This window comes from Budorcas taxicolor, chromosome 22 (genome assembly GCF_023091745.1).
Source record: "Budorcas taxicolor isolate Tak-1 chromosome 22, Takin1.1, whole genome shotgun sequence".
Taxonomy (NCBI): domain Eukaryota; kingdom Metazoa; phylum Chordata; class Mammalia; order Artiodactyla; family Bovidae; genus Budorcas; species Budorcas taxicolor.
In genome coordinates, this window is record NC_068931.1 from 33,797,750 (window position 1) to 33,821,456 (window position 23,707).

Sequence of the window (23,707 nt, forward strand, 5' to 3'; positions counted from 1 at the left end):
CCTCCCAGAAGTCGGTAGAGAGAAAAAAAAATTTAGAGCTATAAGTAGTAGCTCACTCATTTATTCTGTAATGAATACCCTACTTCCTCCTCCATCTGCTGTTTTTATCTTTCCACTATATTTGGTCTTGACTCCTTGAAGAACTAGCTATGTTTGGGAGAAAGTTGGAAAGCCAAAAGTGATGCTGTTTCCAAATGTAACCTTTATGGATTGGGAAATAAATATGAAATCAAAGAATAAAAACAAGAGGTTTTGACAGGAATAAACTGGTATCTTCAAATATAAACTTTGAGAAATTAAATCATTCATAAAATGTCTTCAAAAATAGAAATATTTAGGTTTGAAAGTACAATCAGAAGAGATTTTCCCTAGGAACTTCTGAAGTGTTGGAAACTGATCAGAAGTTTTCAGAAGGTTCAGACAACAATCTCTTCTGATGCCCAGAGCCTAAACAAGCAACACTGTACAGCCTCTAATGTATCTTAGGGCCTTTGTCTCCTTCATCTTCCTTAGGGCTTTACCATGATCAACACTTCACCATCAGCTGCCTAGCTTCATCTCACTTTCTGTCCAAAGATTTTTTTAAAAAAGAGAATACAACATTTGCTGAGAAGAAACAATATGGCATAGATGTATGCCCCACTGCATGCAGTGATTTTTGGAATTCAAGGAGGCATTTACTTCAGCACTTCTGGATTTCTGTAATATTTAAATGTAAGTAAGCATGCATGTCTTAGTTTTGTAAGCAGAAAAATGGATTTTTTTTTTTTTTTTGGCTGCTCCGTAACTTCTGACCAGGAATTCAACCCAGGCACTGAAAGCAAGGACCTAACCACTGCCAGGGAAGTGGATTAGATTGTCAGGGAAGTCCCTGATTTTCTTTTTTTTTTTTTAATAAAAGGAAACTGAGAAAAAATTATCTTGTTGAAATAAAAATTCTCTACACATAATCTTATTTTGATAATTTATCTCATATTCATATGTTCACTTCCATTAAAGTGAGGCAAAAGATCCTTGCTTCCAGATTTTGTTATTTCCCATTTGTATTTGACTATTTAGCAAATCAACATTTTTCCACGGTGTGAGAAATTTACTCTTAGCTCTGCATGAGGGGAAAAACCTATTTGTAATGTGAAATAGGTCATTTAAAAGTGAAATTTAAAGATGGGAAGTTGGGGGGAGGGGGGCACTGCTTAAAATAGCACTGCTGAATTTAAACAGGAGGGTTAATGTAACTCAATGCCAGGACCTATGTTAATATAAGGAACAGGAAGAATACACACAAAGAACCAATTCTAAAATGATCTCTTCACTTTTAATTCCTTAAAAAGCATGTTCACAGCACACTCCAAGAATGCCATACAGCAGCTGTTTGCTGCTACTGTCAAACAGAGTATGTCAGAAAACAAAATAAAACAAGATTTAATGGTTAATGGTTTTTAAAATTAGTTCTTTAAAATTTCTGTAAAGTCAATAATTCCCAGTCATTTAAATATTTGTTTCATAGTGGTAAACATTTCATGAAATGCAATGAGTAGCCCCAAATCACACTTCTCTGAAACACAATTAAAATTTATACAACAGAAACAAAATAAATATTTTTCTAGAGAGAACGTATTTGGCATTTTAAAATAATGTTGTGTAACTAATATTCGGATTTTACTTTCTACGAACGATCGTGTTGTTCTGAATGAGCTTCAGTCTTTTAATAGAGTCAGTGTATTTCGTCTGCATTAAGAAGTGGCACCCCAACAGTACTAAAAATTATTAAAAGCGAGATCAGGCAGTCTAAATTAGTTGGTGATTTGGTACCCAACTTGTTCTGTATGTACTTTTCATCCTTTGATTATATAATCTTTCTAGGTAGCCTGCTATATTTCTTTCAAAATCAGTAAGTATACAGCTTGAGTGATGTGTAAACTGAACTTTGTTTTAATGACTTCATTAAAAATGTTAAACATGGTTGAAGATTTTATTCTGTCCTTCCAGATAATTTACATTTTCATTATAAATGCAGAGCAGCTGCACCATGAGTTACATCCTAATCATTTCACCTAAATGTAGAAAAGCTGGAAGTTAAATTTAAAAACTGTGGATAGTTGAGAAGTACTTATTTATCTCTTTCAGAAATTGATGATGCCTTTTTGTTGCATATGAGTGTGGGAAAAGAATTCATGATGTACCAATAAAAAGCACTTTACTTCTGTCAGCCATTCTGAAACCAAATTTCCATTTACGTCACCTACTAAAGAGAAGAAATTTCCCTTTAGAATCATGGTCACAATCTGGAAAAGGAATTAAGAAGGGCTAATTTTAGGCCGATAAAATATCTGAGGAAAGATGCAACACAAAAGAGGGAGGTGAGAAAAACCAAGTGTGTTGTGATAAATGTCTCCTTTGTAAACACAACTGTCCCTTCCTTCCATATTTGGAAATGTTAAAAATTCTCATCAAAACATTTTATGCCACAAATCCTGTAAAATCAGGTTGATTTCGGCTAGATAACCTGTAGCTGTTAAGAATTATATTACCCTATTCATATCATGAGAGGTAGTGACATCTTATTCTCTCAATGCTGAGCTAAAAATTCCACACATCTGGTATATGGGTTACAAGGGAAAAAAAGCACAGAAGCACCATTGTACACGCCTCATGTTTTGATATTTCAAGTCACCCATAACTTCATTTGCCATTGGCAGCTGAAAATCACCAGTGTGTCAACACTGAAAGCAGTGGGCATTAGTGCTATTCATCATATAAGACTGGTGGACCTCCGTCGTCTTTCAAAAATGAAGCAGCTTTCCTTCCATTCTTCTGAACATGATCTTCATTCATTTTCTCCAAAGCTTCTATCTGTAAAATATATACATTGAATCCATTGGTCAAAATGCTACTTCACAGAAGTCATGCTTGAGATTGAACTGGTATTTTTACTCTCCTAAAATGACATTCCTAATGACACTGGACTTGAATCAGAATTATAGTGTGTGACACAGATCACAGTGTGATACATATGTGTATGTTTTCACTTGATTATGTTATCAGGATTGATGCTAAGTGTCTTTATCAAGCTAGCCACTGGCATCAGATAGGTCTTACGATATAATCTATACAGCTTTCAGGGAACAAGAAAAAGGAAATCCCAAAGTTGACTCAGCAGCAGCAACATCAAGTAACTGTCCTGAACTAAAGGCTAGATGTACCAACTTCCCGTCACTTCTCCTCTGGCCTTAGACTCCAGCATGGCTTGGCCAAATTCAAGTCACAGTGGGGCTTTCTGGAACAGATTTTACAATCATTCTCTGCTTTGGTAGGTTGTTGGGAATAATTTGTTGCTGTTTCACATTTCGGTTTTTGTTCAGTTTTGAGAGACATTCCCTGGAGGAAGGGATGGCTGGATGGCATCACTGACTTAATGGAAGTGAGTCTGAGTGAACTCTGGGGGTTGGTGATGGATAGAGAGGCTTGGCGTGCTGCAATTCATAGGGTCGCAAAGAGTTAGTTGGACACAACTGAGCAACTGAACTGAGATCCACTGCAATGACTGGGTATTTCCAAGGAAGGATCAAAAACATCTCAAGAAAAGAAAAATCTCTAATTTTGTTTCTGAGGGGATGAGAGGATAAACTCAGCTCTGGGTTTCATTATCTACTCCATCCAGCTCCCCACTATCAGCGAGGTGAAAAACAGCCTTACAACACTTACCTCAGCTAAGAAATCAGCTTCATTGTCTGCCGAGATGTTTAAGCCTGAAACAGCATTGAAGAGTTCTCGTTCACCAAGGGCTTCCTTTACTCCTCCTTTCTGAAAAAACTAGTAAAGAAACATGAGAAAGTCAGCAGAGATATTAGCCAGGTTCTCTCAGAAACAGCAAACAGTGTACTGTAAGACACTGGTGAATTCCCTCCATAATTTTTTAGCTGCAGATGTTTCCAACTCAAAACTGCGCTCAGGTTCTACTTGCTTACTGTCCTCTCACACACGTGGGCTGTCTTCTGGATTTAATAATAAATCTGTCATATTGCACCTTCTAAACCTGTAAGTATGAGTGGTATATATAAAATTGCTTGGCATTGCTTTAAGTAGACAGAAAATAATCACTAAATTTCATGAATTAAACTCAGACATTATTTCCAATGAAGTTGTTCTATCGTATTTAGAAAGAACATTCCTATCTGAATCTGTTGCTGACAATTCATTTCCTTCAGAAAACAGCAAACAGATGTATCTCAACTCTGTGATGACTGAGTTTCACCTGCCCTCATCTACTCACTCTGCCTCAGAGAAACAGTGTCCAGACTACACCACTAGCAAGACTCTCTCAGTAACAATGGTGGGAAGCATGCAGGGTTGCTATAGTTCAGCTTCCCTTAAAGCACTGTGCATGGATTACATGTCTACTTGACAGCTTAAATATTTAGAACCAAAATAAAGCTTACTCTCTCAGAAATTTAATTCATTGGCCCAAATGTGAGGCATGCAATCAAATTCTTGCAAAAAATGAAACCTGACAAATCAATCTTTGTCTCTTTATCGTGAAAGCAAAGAGGAACTAAACCCTTCCTTTAACTTCTAAGAACAGTGTCTTCTTATTGGTGTTAGGAGTCAGAAAAATATTTCAATCTATTACAGCCCACCCATAAAAAAGACAATTTACATTCCCACCTGTGAGACATTCCTACAGTCACGAAACAAGAACTCCAGGCCATGAGGGTGGGTTGGTTCTACAGACTGACTGACATCAATCAACCAGACCTATTTAAATACACAGCACAGTTATTTCTTTATAGTCAGTCATTTACATCAAGTCACTAAGTCTGAACATGAACAAAATGCTCCTCACCTTCCCAGCATGCCAGAGCATGTTGTACTCACTGAGGTCGGCGTGTACTAGAGTACATTCGTTATATAAGTGCTGCATCAACTGTGAGGAGAAAGGACAGACATTTAGGACATGAGGAACCATTCTAAGTTACTCATACAACTAAAATATCCACATCAACCAATATTTTCCAGAAAAAGCAAAACCAGGGTAAAGAACTTAACTTCTTTTTTGTGCTACAGTCAAGGCTGTGCCTTTTTTTTTTTTTTCAACCTCAAGGAACAATGGGAGAACAATGAAACAGTAGAAGAGATATGACACTCTACTTCCCCGCCCATGTGACAGTAATGCTATCAGGAAGCCAAAGGGCAGACCTGGATTCCCATGTATGTGAGAGAGCTGTGGTCACCAGGGGACCTAGGCTTACCCTTCATAAAAGGGCAAACATCTCACTTAGAGTTCCAAGGGGTGCACACAACTCCAAGATAAAAAGTACTTCCTGCCAGACATGTGAAAAAGAGACAGTCTTCTAAATTAAGTGGTATTACATAATATTATATATACTATATGACTAGTGGTAATCCCTAGCCTTAGAGAAGTCAGCACTAATGTTTGTTTCCCAGCTTTAACAGAATCAAATATGAAGTTCATCACTACTTCATCTCTTCCCCAGCCACACCATGGCCAAAAGAAACCAGAAAGGTAGGCTTGATTTTCGTTGACTGTTTTCCTACTAAAGGCAGAGAAAACTGGACTAACTCTCTAGCCATATCTTAAAAAATTAATTTGGATAACATGTTCATATTCACATCAACTGCTGCATGACATGAGAGCTCCACACACACACTGTGCTAAAAACATTTCTCCGATTCAATTAAAAAAAAAAAAAGAAGTGAAGTCAAGTCACTCAGTCGTGTCCGACTCTTTGCGACTCCATGGACTGCAGCCTACCAGGCTCCTCCGTCCATGGGATTTTCCAGGCAAGAGTACTGGAGTGGGGTGCCATTTCCTTCTCCAGAGGATATTCCTCACCCAGGGATCAAACCTGGGTCTCCCTTAGTGTAGGCAGACACTAAACCATCTGAGCCACCAGGGAAGTCTTACAAAACAGAGGCATAACAGTATCAGGAGCAGTTTCCTGAGCTAGAAGTCTCCCAGACTGAATTTGGTTGCTGTCCCAAAATATAAATAGCTTCCTCAAGACCCCTGACATATGCCTTCTAATGCCTGCACAGATGGATAAACCACACCTCACCATCTTCTGATCATTACTTCCTTACACTGAGAGTGAATCTGCTTCCTTCTAATTTCCCAACACTAATGGTTATTTCCTTCACTGTTTCAAGAAGGCATACAAACTAACAAGGCACTGTATCTGCTAAATATAACAACCTCAAATTTTATTTAATGAAGTTTTATGAATAGCTTCTGGCTTCCACGTCACTAACACTGACCCTTCACTTGATGCACTGGTCCATGATTTTTCTAAAACAACTCAAAACACACGCATATTGATAGAAAGACCACTCTTCAATATTAACATTCCTTCACAAACTTCAGTTTGTCCTCGTTATAACGCCTTAAAATAGTCCTGTTAGGAATTTTTTTAGTTTAGAGGAAGTATTTTTAAAAATTGGTATCTGAATGCTCTGTATGGCACAACTTACATGAAGAGTTTGATAGTAGGCATCTTTCATTTCTTCACTGCTGAGCTTTACTTCTTTCAATTTAGGGGCTGGAACTTGATCATGGCCAATAAAAGACATAACTAAAATGTGTTTCTTGAGTAGTACAACTGTTGGACAAGGAATTCCAGCTCTCTGCATCCTACACAGAAAGAAAGGATCAAGAAGGTAAAGATCAGCAGGAGAGAATATTTCATTCATTCAACAAATATCTAACGAGGTCCTGCAATGAGCTGTCACTGTGTTCCACTCTGGGGAATGTTGGAATGCAAAGGCAGTATGACACAGCCTCTGCCCTCACAGAGCCTGTGGCCTGGTGAAAAAACAGACGAGTGAGGAGATGACAACAGCACAGCGTGGTACGGGCACTGGCAGAGGCGCGGGTGGGCGGCATCGAGGAAAAAGCGGGCAGACAGGAACCAGCCAGGTTCAAACTGTGGGGAGGTGTGGTGTGGAAGCTGCTGTGAGATGCAGAGGCATCGGGGTGCACAGTCCACGTGGGGGGGTGTGTGTGTAAATCAACACAGTTGGTTAGTTGATCTTGAGTGGGAGCAAGGACAAGTGGGCTGAGCCCACAGAGAATGGCTGGCTCCGCGTCACAAAACAGCTTTGAACTTTACACTCAAGACTATGGGAGCTATGGGAAAATGTTAAGAAAGGCAGTGATGAGATCTTAGTAATACAGAAAACAACCTGTAGGGCAGAAAGGTCTCTTGGGAAATTATCCTAATTAGAAGTCCTACTAAATACAAGACTTGCAACTAATAAATATGGATAATTATGTTTGAAAACAAACAACTTTAGGAAAATCAAACTAAAATAAAAGCTTTTAATAGTTCAAATATAGGAAGGTTTGTAAATAAGAAAGATTATTAGTCAATTTCTTGGCTGACAAAACAATTTCCTTGATAAATTCTGCTTTGAGAATTGGGCAACAAGTCTAATAAATTAAAGCAAATGCAATCAGACTGGTAAAATCCTGCCCTCACCAAATGAACAAATATTAGATGGGATAAACCTTTCCTGAAACAAAAAAGGAAATTATTATTTATAATATGCCTAACTGGAAGCTGGAAAAGATAACATTTAGATATTTGACAAAATATCTTTAGTAGAAAATGACTTAATTTCCCTCAAACTTTACTGAGGAAAAGAAAAAACAAAATGGATTTTTCGCCCTATGAGTACGAATTCAGGTTATATGCATGGAAATGCTTTCTTATAGAAGCCCTCCTTAAATACTAGAATTTCAAGGCCTTTCATGCTTTCTACAAATGAATTTAAAAGAAAGCATGGGTGTTTTTGCCAGGCTGGTAGACTTAATACAAAGAGGTGATCACCCAAGATGACTTCCAGCACAATGATTTTCTTTACCTTGTGAGATTGTGCATTTCTTTTTCTGCCCACATGCGGATGATCTTACGCGGATTTAGTTTACTGAAGCGATCTTTAAACCTGAAATCATCTTTAATATATTTGTCACGATTCTTAAACTCATTAAGGGTTGTTTTAAATACCTTGATGGCACATTCTGTAGGTATAACTTTACTATCTTCCTTTCCATCCTCCATGCTAAGTGGAAGAAACAAACATTAAGTCAGTGTCGGTTGCCAGGTAAAAAACAACTTCAAAATAAAAAACTTTATGACATGAAAGAAGATCTATCTTCTCTGAGAATGGAAGCCTTGGGGTGTTTTGTTTTTTTTTAAGCCTCCACGTTTTAGGTCTTAAGAAAACCCTAGCTTTTAGCTTTTTTAATAAGACACACTTTCAAATAAATTGTCCACGGTTTTCAACAACCCATAATATAATCTTCATTTAATGACTATGGAATTAAACTTGAACAATGAAGACCTATACACTTGCCCAAAGTTTATTCAAATTTCCTTAATGAATTTTTTTCCCTTTTTTTTTTTTTTTTTCATACACTTTAAAATAGGCTGTAGTCTGCCTGGAGTCCCTCTCCCTTCCCACAGCCAACCCCACAGCACAGACTGTCCACTCTCACTTTCCAAACACACACCAGCAGTCTCCTACTCTTCATCTTCATCACTTGTTAGTCTGACCGAAGTCATCTCTCAACTATCACCACAACTTTCTAACTGATCTGTTTCTTCTCTTGCCTGACTAGAATTCATTTCCCACACAGCAATCTGAATAATCCTTTGAAAATGAGATTCGAATCTGAACTTTGGTTCCCACTGCACTGAAAAATCACACTCCTTACCCTGACTTACAGAGTGTTGCCTGATACACCCTTTGCTTCTCCAGCCTTCTGGCTCCTCCTCACACACTACACTCCAGGGAAATTGGCTTTCTTAATCTCCCAAAGATACCAAGCTTACACCTGTCTGAAGGCATTAGCACTAGCTGTTTTTTAGTCTGGAACGTTCTTCCTTCTGATATGCGATACTGAATCCAGGTGTGTCATTCAAATCCAGGTTTAAATGTCACTTCATCAGAGGTTTCCCAGTCCTACTGATAAAAAGCAGTCACCCAGTCACTATGACATCACCCTGTTTTATCCATTTGCATGGCACTTATCTGATAGTCTTGGGAGGGGACTGGAGGGAGGGGTGGGAAGTAGTAGTCTATGAAAGCAGGGACCTCCCTTGTACCAGTCATTGCTATAGCCCCAGTACACAGAAGATGCCTGGAACATGGCAGCTGCATAAACACTTGGTGAATGAACGAACCAGTTTTCAGTGAGACAGAATAGAGATTCTCCCCAAGGAAGAAATGATAATTTAAAGATGTTTTAGACATCTCTGGATTTTGAGATAAGTTCTCTGTCACTGAAATAATTTAACCATAGGTAGATGAGGCCCTATCAAAAATACTAGTGAGGAGATTCCTCACTTGCAAGGTCTCCAGGAGACAATCTAATTTATAAGACTCGTCTTGTCATTCTCCTACTAAAAAAAGCTTCCATGTTTCTCAGTAAATTACACAACCCTCTGCTGAGCTTTTAAGGTCCTCCTTACCAATTTCTGGTTTGCTTACACAATTTTATACCTTATTATCTCTAAATATGTAACTTCTAATTTTCTGTCTAATCTCACAGTCTAAATTTCAATCCTCCCATTTTCAGCACTCCCTCCTCCACTTTTTTTTTAAAGAATTAAACTTTACAAATAAAGGTGAACTTTCCTTTGATTACCACCTGTGGTAGTTAGTTTCATTTCCCATTTCAACTCTTGAGACAGTCACAATCATGAATAGTACTTTTTTAATCTTCTAAAAAAGATACATATGTATTAAAAAAGACCAACCTATGTATGTTACATTCTGTATAACTTTTACCAGTTCTTACTGTAATGTCCTCCTCTTGAATATACCATGTTATATCCTGAAAAAATCTAGCACATGTTACTATTCAAATAACTGTTGATTACTTGGTCAATGTGAGCATGACAGAACCCAGAAGAGCTCTGTGGCAGGCAGGACCTAAAAGGGTCCCCAAGATCCCAGTCCCTGGTGTACATGCCTGTATAAGCCCCTCCCTTGAGTAGATTACAGCAAAAGTGATAGTACAGTCATTGCCAGGATTATCTTCCATCCTCTAAGACTCAGTCTTAGTAGACCCAAGGCAGAGAGTTTCCTGATTATTCTGAGATGCAACCTGCTGTACAAAAGGGCTTCATGACTAGAACTTACAGGGGCCTCTAGGAGCTCAGAGCAGTCCCTGGCTGGCAGGCAACCAGAAGGTGGAGACCTCTGTCCTATAGTCACAAGGAACTGAACTGTGCCTAAGGAAGAGGACCTCATGCTCCGGTTAGGAACACAGCCCAGCTGACACGCAAGAGTGCAGTCCTGGGAGACCCTAAGCAGAGAACCCAGCCTGCCTGAACTTGATCAACAGGAACCATAAGATAATACATAGGTGTTGTTTTAAGTTGCTATATCTGTGGTAATTTGTTATGTAGCAGAGGAAACTAACTTATACTTTAAAATATATTTACTCTCAGCTATTGAAAACCAAATGCTCTCTAGCTTTACTAACTTACAAATGCCAAAGTATAGATTATAATACCAATTCTACAATAAGCAAAGGGAGCCCACTTGTTCTATCAAAGGATCATTAAGTTAAACAGAAAATGGAGAAAGAATAAACAAGGAAAATGGCAAGAAAAAGAAACCCAAGTGGCCAATACATGTGAAAAAAAAAACCAAACCCTAATCATTCTAAATAAATGCACACCAAAACACTAAAAAGGTACTTTCCATCTTTTACATTGAGAAAAAAATATTAAGTTTGATAAGACTAGGCACTGATGATAATGAGGGAAACAGGTTCATACTGCTTACTGGTGGTGGCATAAACTGGTTAACTGTCTTATTGGGCAATCTGGCAACATCTTACTGACATTCAGAATTGTGCAACCTGCAACTCTAACTAGCTCACAGGGAAAAGTGTATTTGCTCCACTATTAAAAAATAAACAAATTTAAGATTTCTGGCCTTCGGTGTGACACATAAGAAGAAAAAGTTTTTTAAAAAAATTTTTAATGAATAACAGAAATCAAGAAACATTGATTGATATAACAGCCTGCTCAGTGGGCCAAACAGTGATCAAAATCTGGTACTCTCTTTTCAGTAAGGCCTTCCACTGTTTAACAGAAAGGGGAAAAATGCATGTAGTCTTTGCCCCAGCAATTCCAAGTGTTAGGAATTTAGCTTAAGGATTTATTTGCAAAAGCATAGCAAAGCTTATGTACAAAGATATTCCTGTATATTCATAGAGTGGAATGTTCTACTATAAAAATGGTATGATACAAACCAGTAAACTAGAAGGACTTGAGAGATATATTAATTGAAAAAAAAGATGCTGATAAAAACTTCTAGAAGACTACACCAAAAACTATTAATAGTGGTAAACTTTAGAGGAAAAACCTGTGGAGGCCACAGCTGGTAAGATGAAGGCTACTTTCATTTTAATCCTTTTTGTACAGTTTAATTTCTATTGTGAGGAACTTTTCATTTTAAAATAATTTGTGCCATTAAGTTATGTTTGCCTGATCTCAGGGAACCCTCAGCTGAAATTTGGAAAGAGGGCAACAGAGCTTAGAGTAAAAAGAAAAAAAAAGGTTTATTAAGAGTAATTTATACCAGGTATAATCAAATACGATCTCAATCACCCCAACTAAAATCCTATGAAGGGAGGGTGAATTTTCAAGTAAGTTTAGTAGACTGCTCCAGATCACATTGCTTAAAAAATGTTGAGTCATTTTAACCTAACATTCATTTTTATCCCTTTCGTTTTGGAACTTAGTGTAATTCAATACATGATTATATGTGTATGTTGCATCTAGAAAGGGAAACAAGCTAAATAAGAAAACCAAAGGCAAGTACTTGAGCAGTATTGTTTGAATCCCTTTAAGTATATAATAAATACCTTCTAAAGCTAAAAATAACTAGAATAATCTGTAATCTATTTTAACAATTTTGTTTATAAACACTGCTAACATAAAGGATTAGCTGAGCTAGTAAGCCTTGATGAACTAGTAAGACTTCAAAGCTAAGTAACCAGATGACATCATATTCCTGGTTTGCACATTCTCTCAACAGGCTCCATGTTTAAAACGTTTTCTCTTCCTCATGCCATCCTTTATTCGACTAAGATCTCGTAACAAAAGTAAAGTGGGTAAGATCTAAAATGACAAAAAAAGCTTTAAAGACATTTCTTTAAGTATAACCCTCCCAACTTGGTATCAGAGTCCCATAGAGAAAAGTTTTGAATCAAACTCAGGCTCAAATTTTGCTATGCCACTACAGCTGCCTGTATGATATAGAACAATTACAATAATATGAAAAATAGTATGTTCATAGAAAAAAGACTTGAGGAGTCTACACAAAATTATTACCGGTTCTCTCTTGATGGTAGAATTGGGATGACTGGGGTTTTTTTTGGCCACACGGCGAGGCTTGCAGGATCTCAGTCCCCCAGATCAGGGACTGAACCTAGGCTACAACAGTGAAAGTACTGAATCCTAACCACTAGACCACTAGCGAACTCCCTTGACTGTGTTTTTCTTTTTGTGTCCCTGTATTGCTGAGACTTCCTAAAATAACACTTTAAACTTTGATCTTATGTAAATTAAGAACAAGGGACTAAGCTTTGGTTTATATCACGGTATTGTTTTCTGCTTATTTACCTTCCTCCATATGCATGAAAGACAACAGATTCCTTTCCTGTACTAATACAGCCAGTGATCGTCTCCAACATTCCAGAGTTGACCATTTTATACATAAGTAAACGTGTCTTAGGATCAACTGCTTTTTCCTGCAAATATTAAGTGCTGTAAGTGAAAATGACTGGAAATCACAAAACATTTTCTGAGCCATTCCTAATATCCAACATTCAAAATATACACTTTTTAAAACTTTTATTGTTCATTTACTTAGATGTATATATAACAGGCTCTTAAAAGAGGACTGTTAAGCTAACATCCATTCCTATAACTCTACTGTCTCTGAAAGTGAATATCTGAAAGAACTACTAAAAATCAGACTCTAGCTTAGTCAAAGTTTTATCTCCAAACTTTAAATAACTCTCCTGATGTATCTACCATTAGTTGTTTTTCTAAAAGTTTAAAAATTATTCTCAAGATACTAGACACTAACTTCATTAATTAAAACATTATAAACCATGTTATTATAAATATGTCATGACAGAAAACAATTTATCATATGCAATGAAAGCAACATAGTCCAAATTAATTATGACCACTGAAAGGCTAGTCTTGAGTAACTGATTAATAACCATTACATGAAATCTGAAAGTCAAATGGCAAAGCTACTTGGGTTTTATTCACATCTTTGATTTGAAAAGTCAATCTCATGAAAAAATATCAAACATGAACTTCTGTCTTGTTTTTTCCTCCAAACGTGAAGTTTTCCAATATGAATCTTTCCATTAAATGTAAGAATACTTACTACAGTAGAATGCTCCTTTTTCTCATGGAGGCGGGCACTTCGACGTTCTTCTGAGTAGGCATGTTGTTTTAAAGCATTGAAAACATGGTTTGATAGTTTTAAGTCCATTCCAATTCCATCTCCTACCTGAAACCCAGGTGCAAACTGCCAAAATGGAAGAGAAAAATCAGCATCTGAATACTTTAACATGGGACAGAGATAAACAGTTTTACTTGGATTAGGTTCCCTACTCAATAGATGATAATGCTATGAAAGCAGAATCCATAGACATTGCAGAGGAAAAACCAAAATAACTCAGCAGTGAGCTCAACAGAAAGGGAAACAAGGCTTTTTAAAGAAATTTCATCCCAAAGGAAGGGAGGGTTTATTTTATGCATGGAAAACAACCAAACACATCTAAAAACTAAGGTATTTTAGCATATGCTCTGAACTTTGCTTTTATATCAAAGGATATATTATATTTTGAAATCACACCAAGTCTTACAAAAAAAAAAACAATTTCACAGTCAATTATTTTTGAAGAGTAGGATAAAACAGCAAGCTATGCTCACACCATGACAATTAAGCCCAATATGGAAGCCACTAGCCACATGTGGATGTTTACATTTAAATTATTAAAATAAAATTAAAAATTCAGTTCCTCAGTTGTACCAAATTTCAAGTACTCAGTTGTCAAATATGGCTACCATATTAGATAGCACTGGTACACACAGTGTGTGGTATTATCACAAAAAATTATACTGGACAGAGTTGTTCTAGAGTCAGATCTAGATTATTTCTAGAATTTAATAATATGTTTAGTAAGTATTTTTGTCCTGAAGTCTAAATGTTTTATATTTACCATGATATTTGTGAAGGAGGAAAAAAATGCCCTTTTTTCTATTTTTCAAAAATCACATTTTGTTTCTGATTTTGCAGGTGCAGGCACAAGATAAAAAATTCAAAAATTACAGCAGGGTGTACAGTAGGAAGGGTTTCCGCCTCCCAATGTTGCCCTCCAATCGCCATGGTTATGTTTCTTGGGTATTTCATGGAAAACTAAGACACTGAAGAACGTTACTTTCTAAGAACAGTTTCTTAATTTTAGAATCAATGTCAATCAAACTAGTTTTCTTAATATTGTTGGAGAATTTTATTCTGAGGTACAATATATTCTCATCAGTGGCTGAGTTTCCATGGTGCTGCTGTTCTGTCTTCTACAATATCTCTAGAAAGGATGAAGGATATTTTTAGAAACTTAAGACAGTGTATTTAGAATCCTATGTTTTTAACTAACCCTAATAAAACTTTAGGATACTTATGATTCAGGGGAACCCTTTCTGTAACTTACATTTTCCATTCTGGCTGTGTTCTTTCTCCCACATACTACTTCATCGTGTTTGGTTGTGATGTCTTTTCCTTTTCCAATAAAACCCTTTTTGGGGGTAGGAACTGGTTTTGCTAAAGGTGATTAAGACAAGTCAAATATGTAAAAACAGCAGAGACTAAATTGCTGCATTCACTATTGTCTAAAAAAGATATCTGAATCTAATAGTAAATTACCAAATGAGAGTCAAAGATAAGTATACAATACTTAGTCCTCCTGTCTCCCCATTCTATGCCCTTAGAAGGTCAAAGCCCTGATACCTGGTCTGTAGGGGTCATCACGAGTGTCCTGCCAGTCAACCTCATCTTCAGAGCTATCACTGTCTTCGTAAGGATGCACTTTTCGATAATTTTCAAAGGAAATGGAAACTTAAAAAGGCAAAAACAGTTGAAGATTTATTTAGGGCCCATTACAAGCATTTCCTACCACCCAATGGGGTTGTCACAGTAAGGTCATAGTACCTTTGCTATCTCCATTGAATTTTTTTTCTTCACGCCTAAGCTGGGCATCATATTCTCTGTCAAACTCCATCTGTAGCATCTGAGCCAGCATTAGGTCACTGGAAGTGTCAATGTTTTCTCCAGTAATAAATGGTCCTTCAGCAACACTATTCAAAATAAGGCAATATAGACTAATATAATGTGCTGGTGTAAACAGATGCTACCAATTTTGGGTGACGTGTGCCTTTTCAGTGTTAACACTGTATTGAAGAAACAATGGAAGAACATTACCAAACCCTTCACCCCCTCTTGCCCAGCTGCCCTCTGACCAACAGCAGGCACCTGTGAGAGCACCCAACAGGATTAAGGGAGCTTTAAGAAACAGAAAGCTAAAGGGCCTATCATAAGAACCAAGCAGACCCCAAATTCATTTGTTCTGTGTTCTGATCAGAGGGGATGACGTATACATGGAAAGACAAACTACAAACACTTAATCAAAACTGTTAATCAATCTATTTGATTATTATTTGTTAATCTATTTGATAACAGAGTTCAACTGCTGCAGTAACTGAAACCCAGAGAAACTGAGCAGTTTGCCCAAGATAATACTGAAAACTAGTCACAAAATTGGGACCAAAACCCAAATATCAGTGAACTCCTAAAATGGTGCTCCTTCTATTGCACTGCTTTTCTAAATCTGACTCATTTGTCATGACAATCACTAATCAAATCCTAAGACTTGGCTATGGTCAGTTGCTAGGTCAAATAGATTCTTTGTGACTTTTACTTACGCAACTTCAGGAAAAGCGGCAGCTTCTTCTTCTAACTGCAATTCTTTAGCCAACTGCTCACTCATTACATCAGACAAAGAACAAGACATTGTATTTTGAGGGGTAGCCCATGGACACTGTTTAAAAAAAAAAGGCAATTCAAAATAATGAAATTAAAGTGACTTCCAAACCTGGAAATAAGGTTATCTTTTGAGAATTAGAGGAGTTAAATAAACTCAAAAGGAATGTTTAGTTTTTTGCAGAAATCATCTTGAAGGTAAAAATAGATCCTAGCTCAAATCTAATCAAAGGCACACCTAGACTATGACAGCCAAGAGCACTTTCCAGCCTGCTTGGTGGAATTGTCCTTATAGTGGAGGGGAGCACAGGCTACGCCAGCATCACCTGACTAGCCACTGAGTTCATGTGATGCCCCTTGTTCTGATATCATGCTCACCAAGCAACTTATACTTTGCTCACCTTCCACTTGTAATTTGGCTTCCTGGGTAGATTCTCTTAGAGGAACAGGCTATACCAACTACCACAATTCAAAGCCCACTTAGAAGCTACACTTCCTTCTAATTTAAGCAGTAAGTCTTCAACAAGTAAATAGTATACGGCAGCCCCTTTCAAGATAACCTGGGATAAGCCAAAACAAAAAATACCCCCAGCAGTGACAAACAATGAACCCTATACTTCTGAACTTTAGAAGTTGAGAAATGGATTCCTGAAACATTATTACTAGAGCAAAGTAGTATTCTGTGAGACTCTTCAAGAACAGCTGGCCGGTCAGCCCTCCTCAATGGCATCACCATCTCAGCCCCTCTGCAATGTGTATAAACTGCAGCTTTATTTCACAATTCCTAATTTTTGAGGGGAGAAGCTTCACTGAGCAGCAGCAAATGACTCCATCATAGTCATGACAGTCCAGTGATTAAGACCATTAATACTAATAAGAGATCTAAGTATCTCCAGAACTTGTTCTCTATCCCCTTTCTGAGGTGTCATCCTCCCATCGCTGGGTGACTCACTGTAAGAGCCCCCTAACTCTGCCTTCTGTTTGCTTCCACTCTCCACACCACAACACTATGGTTTTTCTAAAATGTAGATTTGACTGACTCAGTCTCCTTATTAAAGTCCTTTTATTGCTTTAATGTTTCCCACTGCCTTCAAGATGAAGTCCAAACTTTTCTTAACCACTACCACTCCTGAGAGTCTAATTTAGAATAGCATGTGATGGTAAGTGTTTTAGCCAGAGTCCAGCACAGGGCTTCAGACCTAAAGAGGCATTCGAGTTCTTTACTGAACAGGCATCAAAAGGAAACCTGGGGATATGTCAAGGAACTGCCAGGGTGTCCCTAGGCTGGAGAGGTCTGATTTCTTTCTACACTGCTCCTAGGTTAAAGTCCTCCTCCCCACTGTGCTGTCAGCCCCTCTGCCCACCCACTTCTCAGGCTTCTAGTCTCTAGCTAGCAGTCAGTTAATTCTCCTAAGATGTTAAGACGTCTGTGGACAATCTCTCAGAGAGGTAAAAGATGAAAGGCAGTCACTGTTATTTTGGAGGCAGAGATTTACCTACTTTCAAGACAGACTGAATGGGAAAGGGAAACGAGCAGAGACTGAGAGCACCAACAAGTCACCAGGACTGCTCAGTCCTGCTGACTGCGCTCCTAGGAGCCCGAGGCTCTAGAGGTGGACTTCTCTGCACCCCTGCTGGCCAGCTCAGCTGGGCCACCTCACACTGAGGTTTCTTCCTTGTGTGGGGTAAATAAGCAAAGATTTCTGAAAGTCTGCCAACTTCCATACTTTGAAATCACATCTTCAAACCAGTAGCCCAAAATCCCTCCTTAAAATGTTCCAGGCTGTGAGGGACCGCTGCCAGGCATGGTAGCTCTCCACAGGCTCAAGTGGTCACCATCCCGAGGGGGGACTAGAAAAGGCACTGGGGCCCCTTCTCCAAATGGGCATTATAGGGTGAATGGAGGGGAATCTTCTTTTGTCATTTTGCGATTCTTTAGGAAGTCATTGGCTCCCTCTGTCAAATGTTTAAGGAGATAAGAATAAAAGGCCTTTGTTCTACCCAAGCAATCTGACATCACTTCCCACTACTGCTTTCAACAAATTAAACTCACCAGGGCATCAAGATCTGATGGGAAACTCCAACCACTTCCAGCTAGTTATTCTGCTTTAAGTGACATCTACCAAGCCCATCATTAGCTCCCTGCCTCCTGTTCGCTGAGGACCCCTGACCTACCCTGTTTTCCTCTCCTGGGAAACTGCAATCACTGAATGCAGCAATGTGGGGTCTTCACAGTTACTATCCTCCCACACCTGGCTGGCTGCAGATAGGAGGGAAATCATTCCCCCTTCCTTCTACTCTTCAAGATGCATCACAAGCTGCCCATCTCGCTTTTTGTTTCTTTTTAAAGATTTTACTGCACACAACCACAGGGAAAGAATCAACTTTAAAGCAAAAAACAAAAAACAAAAAACCAGCAAACACGAAGGAGGTACATAATAACAAAAATTCTGTCCTCAACTTGAAGCCAGTCAAGGGAACCATAACTCACAGGAAAGTTTCTTTTCTGCTCATGCAGCTGGAAGACATAATCTAGGCAAAATATTTAAGTGGGTAATTTTACTTCTCAAAACAAGGATTTCTGCAAAATGTGATCTGAGCCTATACAACAACACTACTTTTTTAACTTTCAATTTTAGAGTATTTTTAGAGCAACAACAACAACAAATCACCAAGACTGCAGAGTCGCCAGAATCCCTATACCCAGCATCTCCGTGTAAATACTGTACTTGCGTCACAATTAATGAGCTCAATCATTAATTAAAGCCCATACTTCATTCAGGTTTCCTTAGCTTCCTCCTAATGTCTCTATCCTATTCCAGAACGCCATCCAAGATACCACATAACATTTAGTCATCATGTCACCTTCGTCTCCTCTTGGCTGTGAGCTTCTCAGACTTTCCTCCTTTTTGGTGACCTTAACAGTTCTGAGGAGTACCACTAATCCAATGTTACAGCTCTTTCCAACAGAGCTACACACTTCCTCACTTTTACGTACAGTATGTCCATTCTCCCTTCTTGGAATATTCCCTAAAATTCATTGCTCATAACAGCAGCTTGGCATTTTGTAACTGGGGACCCCCAAGTCCCTCCCAGGGTGTCTAAGAGGTCAAAATTATTTTCATAATAGTTCTAAAAAAGTTCCCACTCTCATTCTCTCAAGAGTGTAGAGTTTTCCAGAGTCTGTATCAGGTAAGACGGCAGCACTCTTGTGGCTACAAGAATGAGTGCCTGTGAACTGTGTTCTCCAAAAATTTCAAAGGTAGTGGGTTTAGAATATGAATGTGAATTTTAACTACTCTATATAGGATGCACAAACAACAAGGTCCTGCTGTGCAGCACAGGGAACTATAGTCAATATCCTGTGATAAACCATAATGGAAAAGAACATAAAAAAGAAGCATGTATATGTATAACTGAATCATTTTGCTGTACAGCAGAAATTAAACACAACACTGTAAATCAACTATACTTGAATAACATTTTTTTAATGTGCATTTTTAAAGATTAACTCAGTTCATTCTCAGTGTGTCTACCGTGCTCTTATTACCCATCTGCAATTATGCCTGCTAAAATCCACCTATTTGTAAGGATGGATTTTCTTCATATACTTCAACTGATACATACTGCAACAGACTGAAGAAAAACGAGCTATGAAAATCCAGCTGTCTTCTACTAAGTTACTACATTAAAGAAATCTGCAAAAATCCAAAATACTACTTCACTAATTTTTCATTTTGGAAAACAGCTTTTTTTTTTGTAAAACATATTATTTATATAAACATCATGGTTTACATCACTTAACAAAGTTTTTCAATATCTCAGTTTTAATTTCTGATATGATAAATATCAATCTATATAACCAATATAAACAAAAGTTCTTGGAGTTCTCAATGGTTTTTAAGAGTATAAAGAAGTCCTGATGGAAAAGTTTTGAGAATCATTAGCCTTTAACATTCTTTCCATTTTCCAAGGTTTTCCTCAAATCTCCACTTACTCCACACAGGTTTCTATAATCACTTCCATCTTCCAAGAGGTTAGAGAAGGAAATGACACTTGCAGTGTGATACCTGCAGTGTATTTCTATTGGTTCCCCCAGGAAAATGCTGTTTTCTCAACAGAACATCAGTAAACCCCAAGATGATCTTTTATTGCAAGATGAAAATGAAATTTTATAGTTCTGATGATGCACACTTAAATGAAAATATGACTGATGTCAAATATTTTATTACTGAATTAGTTTTGGAAGTGAAGTTTGTTCTGAGCTCAGGTATTCTGAGCAAAGTTTGTCTCATCTGACATTTTTATAAGCTTTACAAGCTTACCTGGAGAATTTTAACATGTATAGTATATATTTATTAGTGTCTTTCTAATGACTTGTGCTTTTACATCTACTGATCTTGACCTTGTAAACAAAGCTTTGACAGGGAAAAAAAAAACAATGTAAAAGACAGATGTAACCACATTTGCCAATTAAATATCCTAGATTCTCCTTATGGTTGTATGAGAACTTTTATAAAAATTTCCTTTACAGTACTTAATAGCTCATACTTCCCCCACTTTTTGGTATGAAGATATTACTAATAAGATTAATGAGTGACCCTTTAAATGGAACAGATGTTCTGTGTGAACACGTAAAGAAGTCAGTGAAATGGGTAAAGGTGGTCAAAAGATAGAAACTTCCAGTTAACAAAATAAATGAGGCATGAGATGTACTATACAGAATGACTAGTTAATAATGCTGTATTGTATATGTGAAAGTTGCTAACAGAGTAAATCTTAAAAGTTCTCATCACAAGAAACATGTAATCCTGAATGCTAACTAGACTTATTGTGGTGAGCATTTTGCAATATATACATGTATCATTATGTTGTACATTATGTTGTCATTATGTTGTACACCTTAAATTAATATGTTGGTAAATGTCCATTTTTATTTTTAAAAAATGAACAATTAGGAAGCTAAAAAAGTTGGATTCCTTCACAACTTTAATTTGAGGAACACAAAATCTCAATTGACCTACTTCTGCTTTCAAGAAAACCCTCCATAAAGTGGCAAAAGAATCTTTTCATCCTTCTAATGAAAGTGTCATGAAAAGCAGCAGCCCGAAATCAGAAACCAAATGTTAAATGAGCATTTCAGTTGGCCATTACAGGAAAAAGCATAAACGTTAAAACTCAGACACAACCATCTTACAGTTTGTAAACACTTGAGTATTAGCCTGGAGGGGAGGAAGGGTGCGCCTGGACTTATCTCCTAAACTTACTACTTCAAAAACAACTAACTGCCCAAGTAGGATGACCACACTTGACAAGTTAAGGAAACAGCTTCCTCAGCCACCTTTCCGTCTGGCTTTCTGTGAATAATTGGGCTGACTCATTTGGCTGGAGAAAAACAAGTTCGTGCTTGCCTTCCCTCAAACGTCAGCATCTCTAAGCGAGTCCCGCCCAAATACATGCTACGGGGGTTCAGAAACCAAGGTGCACAACTAACTAGACAGAGATCCTAACCGGGGTGGCCTCTGGTAGCCTGTGCCCCTTCCCTGCCTCTCTCTCCCCGACACCCACAGCCCCGCCGCCCGTCCTCCCTTTCCCAGGCGGTTGGTATTCAGCCCAAAACTTCCCAAGTCGCCTGGGGAGCCGCTTCGGCGCCTGCCATCCTCTCCGGGTCCTCCGAGAGGACCAGTCCAGGAGGCTAGGCAGGTGCGTCAGCCCCGACTGCCACTCACCTTGCTGGGTCCCCAGGCCGCGGCTGGCCCGGGCTCAGGGGATGCCACTCTGACCAGATCCATGTAGGGGAAGAAGTTAGCGACGAGAACAGAGTAGAGAGGTGGAAGGACCGGGAAGCAGCTCCGCCGAGGAGACAGGCGGGAGGGCTGGGACGGCAGGGTGCTGGTGCCGGAGCTCAGATGACAGATGGCGGCGGCAGCGGCCGCGTCCGGAACTAGACCGCTTCTCTTCCGCCTTTTACGCCGGTACGCTCGCTTCCGATTGGCCACCTACCGGGGCTCCGCGTTAGGTCACCTTTCTCCGCCCTAGAGGACCGCACTTCCGGTCGCTGCTCCGGCCGGAGGCCGGTGGTCACTGTCGCTCTTTCCTAGCAGGGCAGCTGCCGGGTGTGGCTTCCTCTGGCCAGGCTCTACGGTGACCCTGAACCACTTCTTTGGCTGCGCGAGAGGGCAGCTGGATCAAGTTAAACGGAATCAGAGTGCGTGGACTGTAAAACAAGCAGAACAGACTGTTCATTCATTATTTCCCCGGGTGGATTCTAAACTGGGATGAGATGGGAGACAGAAAATGTCAGGTTTACAGAAGAGAGATAGAAGGTTCAGCTTTTCATAACGTGACCGGAAAAATCCGGAATAAGTAAATCTATGAAGACAGAAATCAAACTGGTAGTTGCCAGGGAACGGGGTTGGGAGGAGGCAAACGAGGAGTGATTGGTTAAGGGGTAAAGGGTTTTCTTTTGGGTGATGAAGCGGTTTTGGAACTTGTTATCGTTGATAGTTGGACAGTATTGTGAATCTGTACATTGCCACTGAATTTTACACTTTGAAATGGTTACACTTTACCTCAGAGAAAGAGTGTGTGAATGAATCGTTTAAGTGTTTTAGGGGTAAAGCAGATACTGGCTATTCTCAGATCAGAGGAAACCACAGTGAAACAATGATGAGGACGAGGTCGGGAAGCTTAAGGGAGCAGGGTAAAATGCCAGGATGTTAGATGGGTGATCCACGTGGACCTTGAATTTACCCAGCAAGACGGCAGGGCTTGGGGTGGAATGGAAGAGTGTAAGTAGGTGCTGGTCTTCAGAAAATGTTCAGACTGTAACCCAGAAAGGTCGGTAGATGCTCTGCTGCGGAATCTTAGGGACAGGCAGAGATGTCAGAGGACAGCCTTATAGCAGGAGTCACGTTTTGGTAGATGCGCTGGACAAAGCAAGGCGTGCCAGCTGGCTCCCCTGCCTTGCACACCAGACAGAAATGAATAGTCTCAGAGGACACTCAGGCTTTACTTCAGACAGGGAAGAGAGAGGGCAGGCTGTGGGGACAAGGGAAGTTTCTTTATCCTGAGTTGGAATTCCAGGTTAGAACAGAGTTTGTGAGTTAACAATCATAATGGTTGTGTCTCAAGTTAGGGTATATACTTGATGCCATCAACTATGTGCTCCTTAAAAGGGAGGATGGAAATTTACAATATTTACAACTTACATTTACAAATATTATTAATAGGACAAATGTGGTTTACCAACAACAGCATGTTGTTGCATGTTACTTGTGTTTTTTTTTGTTTGTTTAGTCCTATATTATTAAATAGTGAGTTCTTGAATGGGATAATGGGCATTTTGCTGTGAAGTGGAATAAGTACAATGTTTAAAAGGTTTCGTTTCAGTTTTTACTCCTATCATCTCTGCTGATAAACTCACTGGTGCTCAGCTGAGATGAGCTAGTCTAGAATTTGTACTCCCTAAGCACATGGCACCCTACTCCAGTACTCTTGCCTGGAAAATCCCATGGACGGAGGAGCCTGGTAGGCTACAGTCCATGGGGTCGCTAAGAATCGGACACGACTGAGTGACTTCACTTTCACTTTTCACTTTCATGCATTG

The 23,707-nt window shown here is 38.8% G+C and overlaps 1 protein-coding gene across 1 annotated transcript; it reads right to left on the reverse strand.

Annotated features, from left to right (window-relative positions):
• Positions 1–1,303: 1,303 nt before the first annotated feature.
• RIOK3 (RIO kinase 3) lies at positions 1,304–22,027 on the reverse strand. Its single transcript, XM_052660307.1, has 13 exons — positions 21,828–22,027; positions 16,041–16,156; positions 15,271–15,416; positions 15,070–15,177; positions 14,774–14,883; positions 13,444–13,587; positions 12,663–12,790; positions 7,882–8,079; positions 6,490–6,649; positions 4,844–4,924; positions 4,666–4,755; positions 3,706–3,813; positions 1,304–2,853 (listed from the first exon to the last, which is right to left on the reverse strand). The coding sequence occupies exons 1-13, from the start codon at positions 21,888–21,890 to the stop codon at positions 2,746–2,748; spliced, it is 1,560 nt and encodes a 519-aa protein (XP_052516267.1). The 5' UTR covers positions 21,891–22,027; the 3' UTR covers positions 1,304–2,745.
• Positions 22,028–23,707: the final 1,680 nt, after the last annotated feature.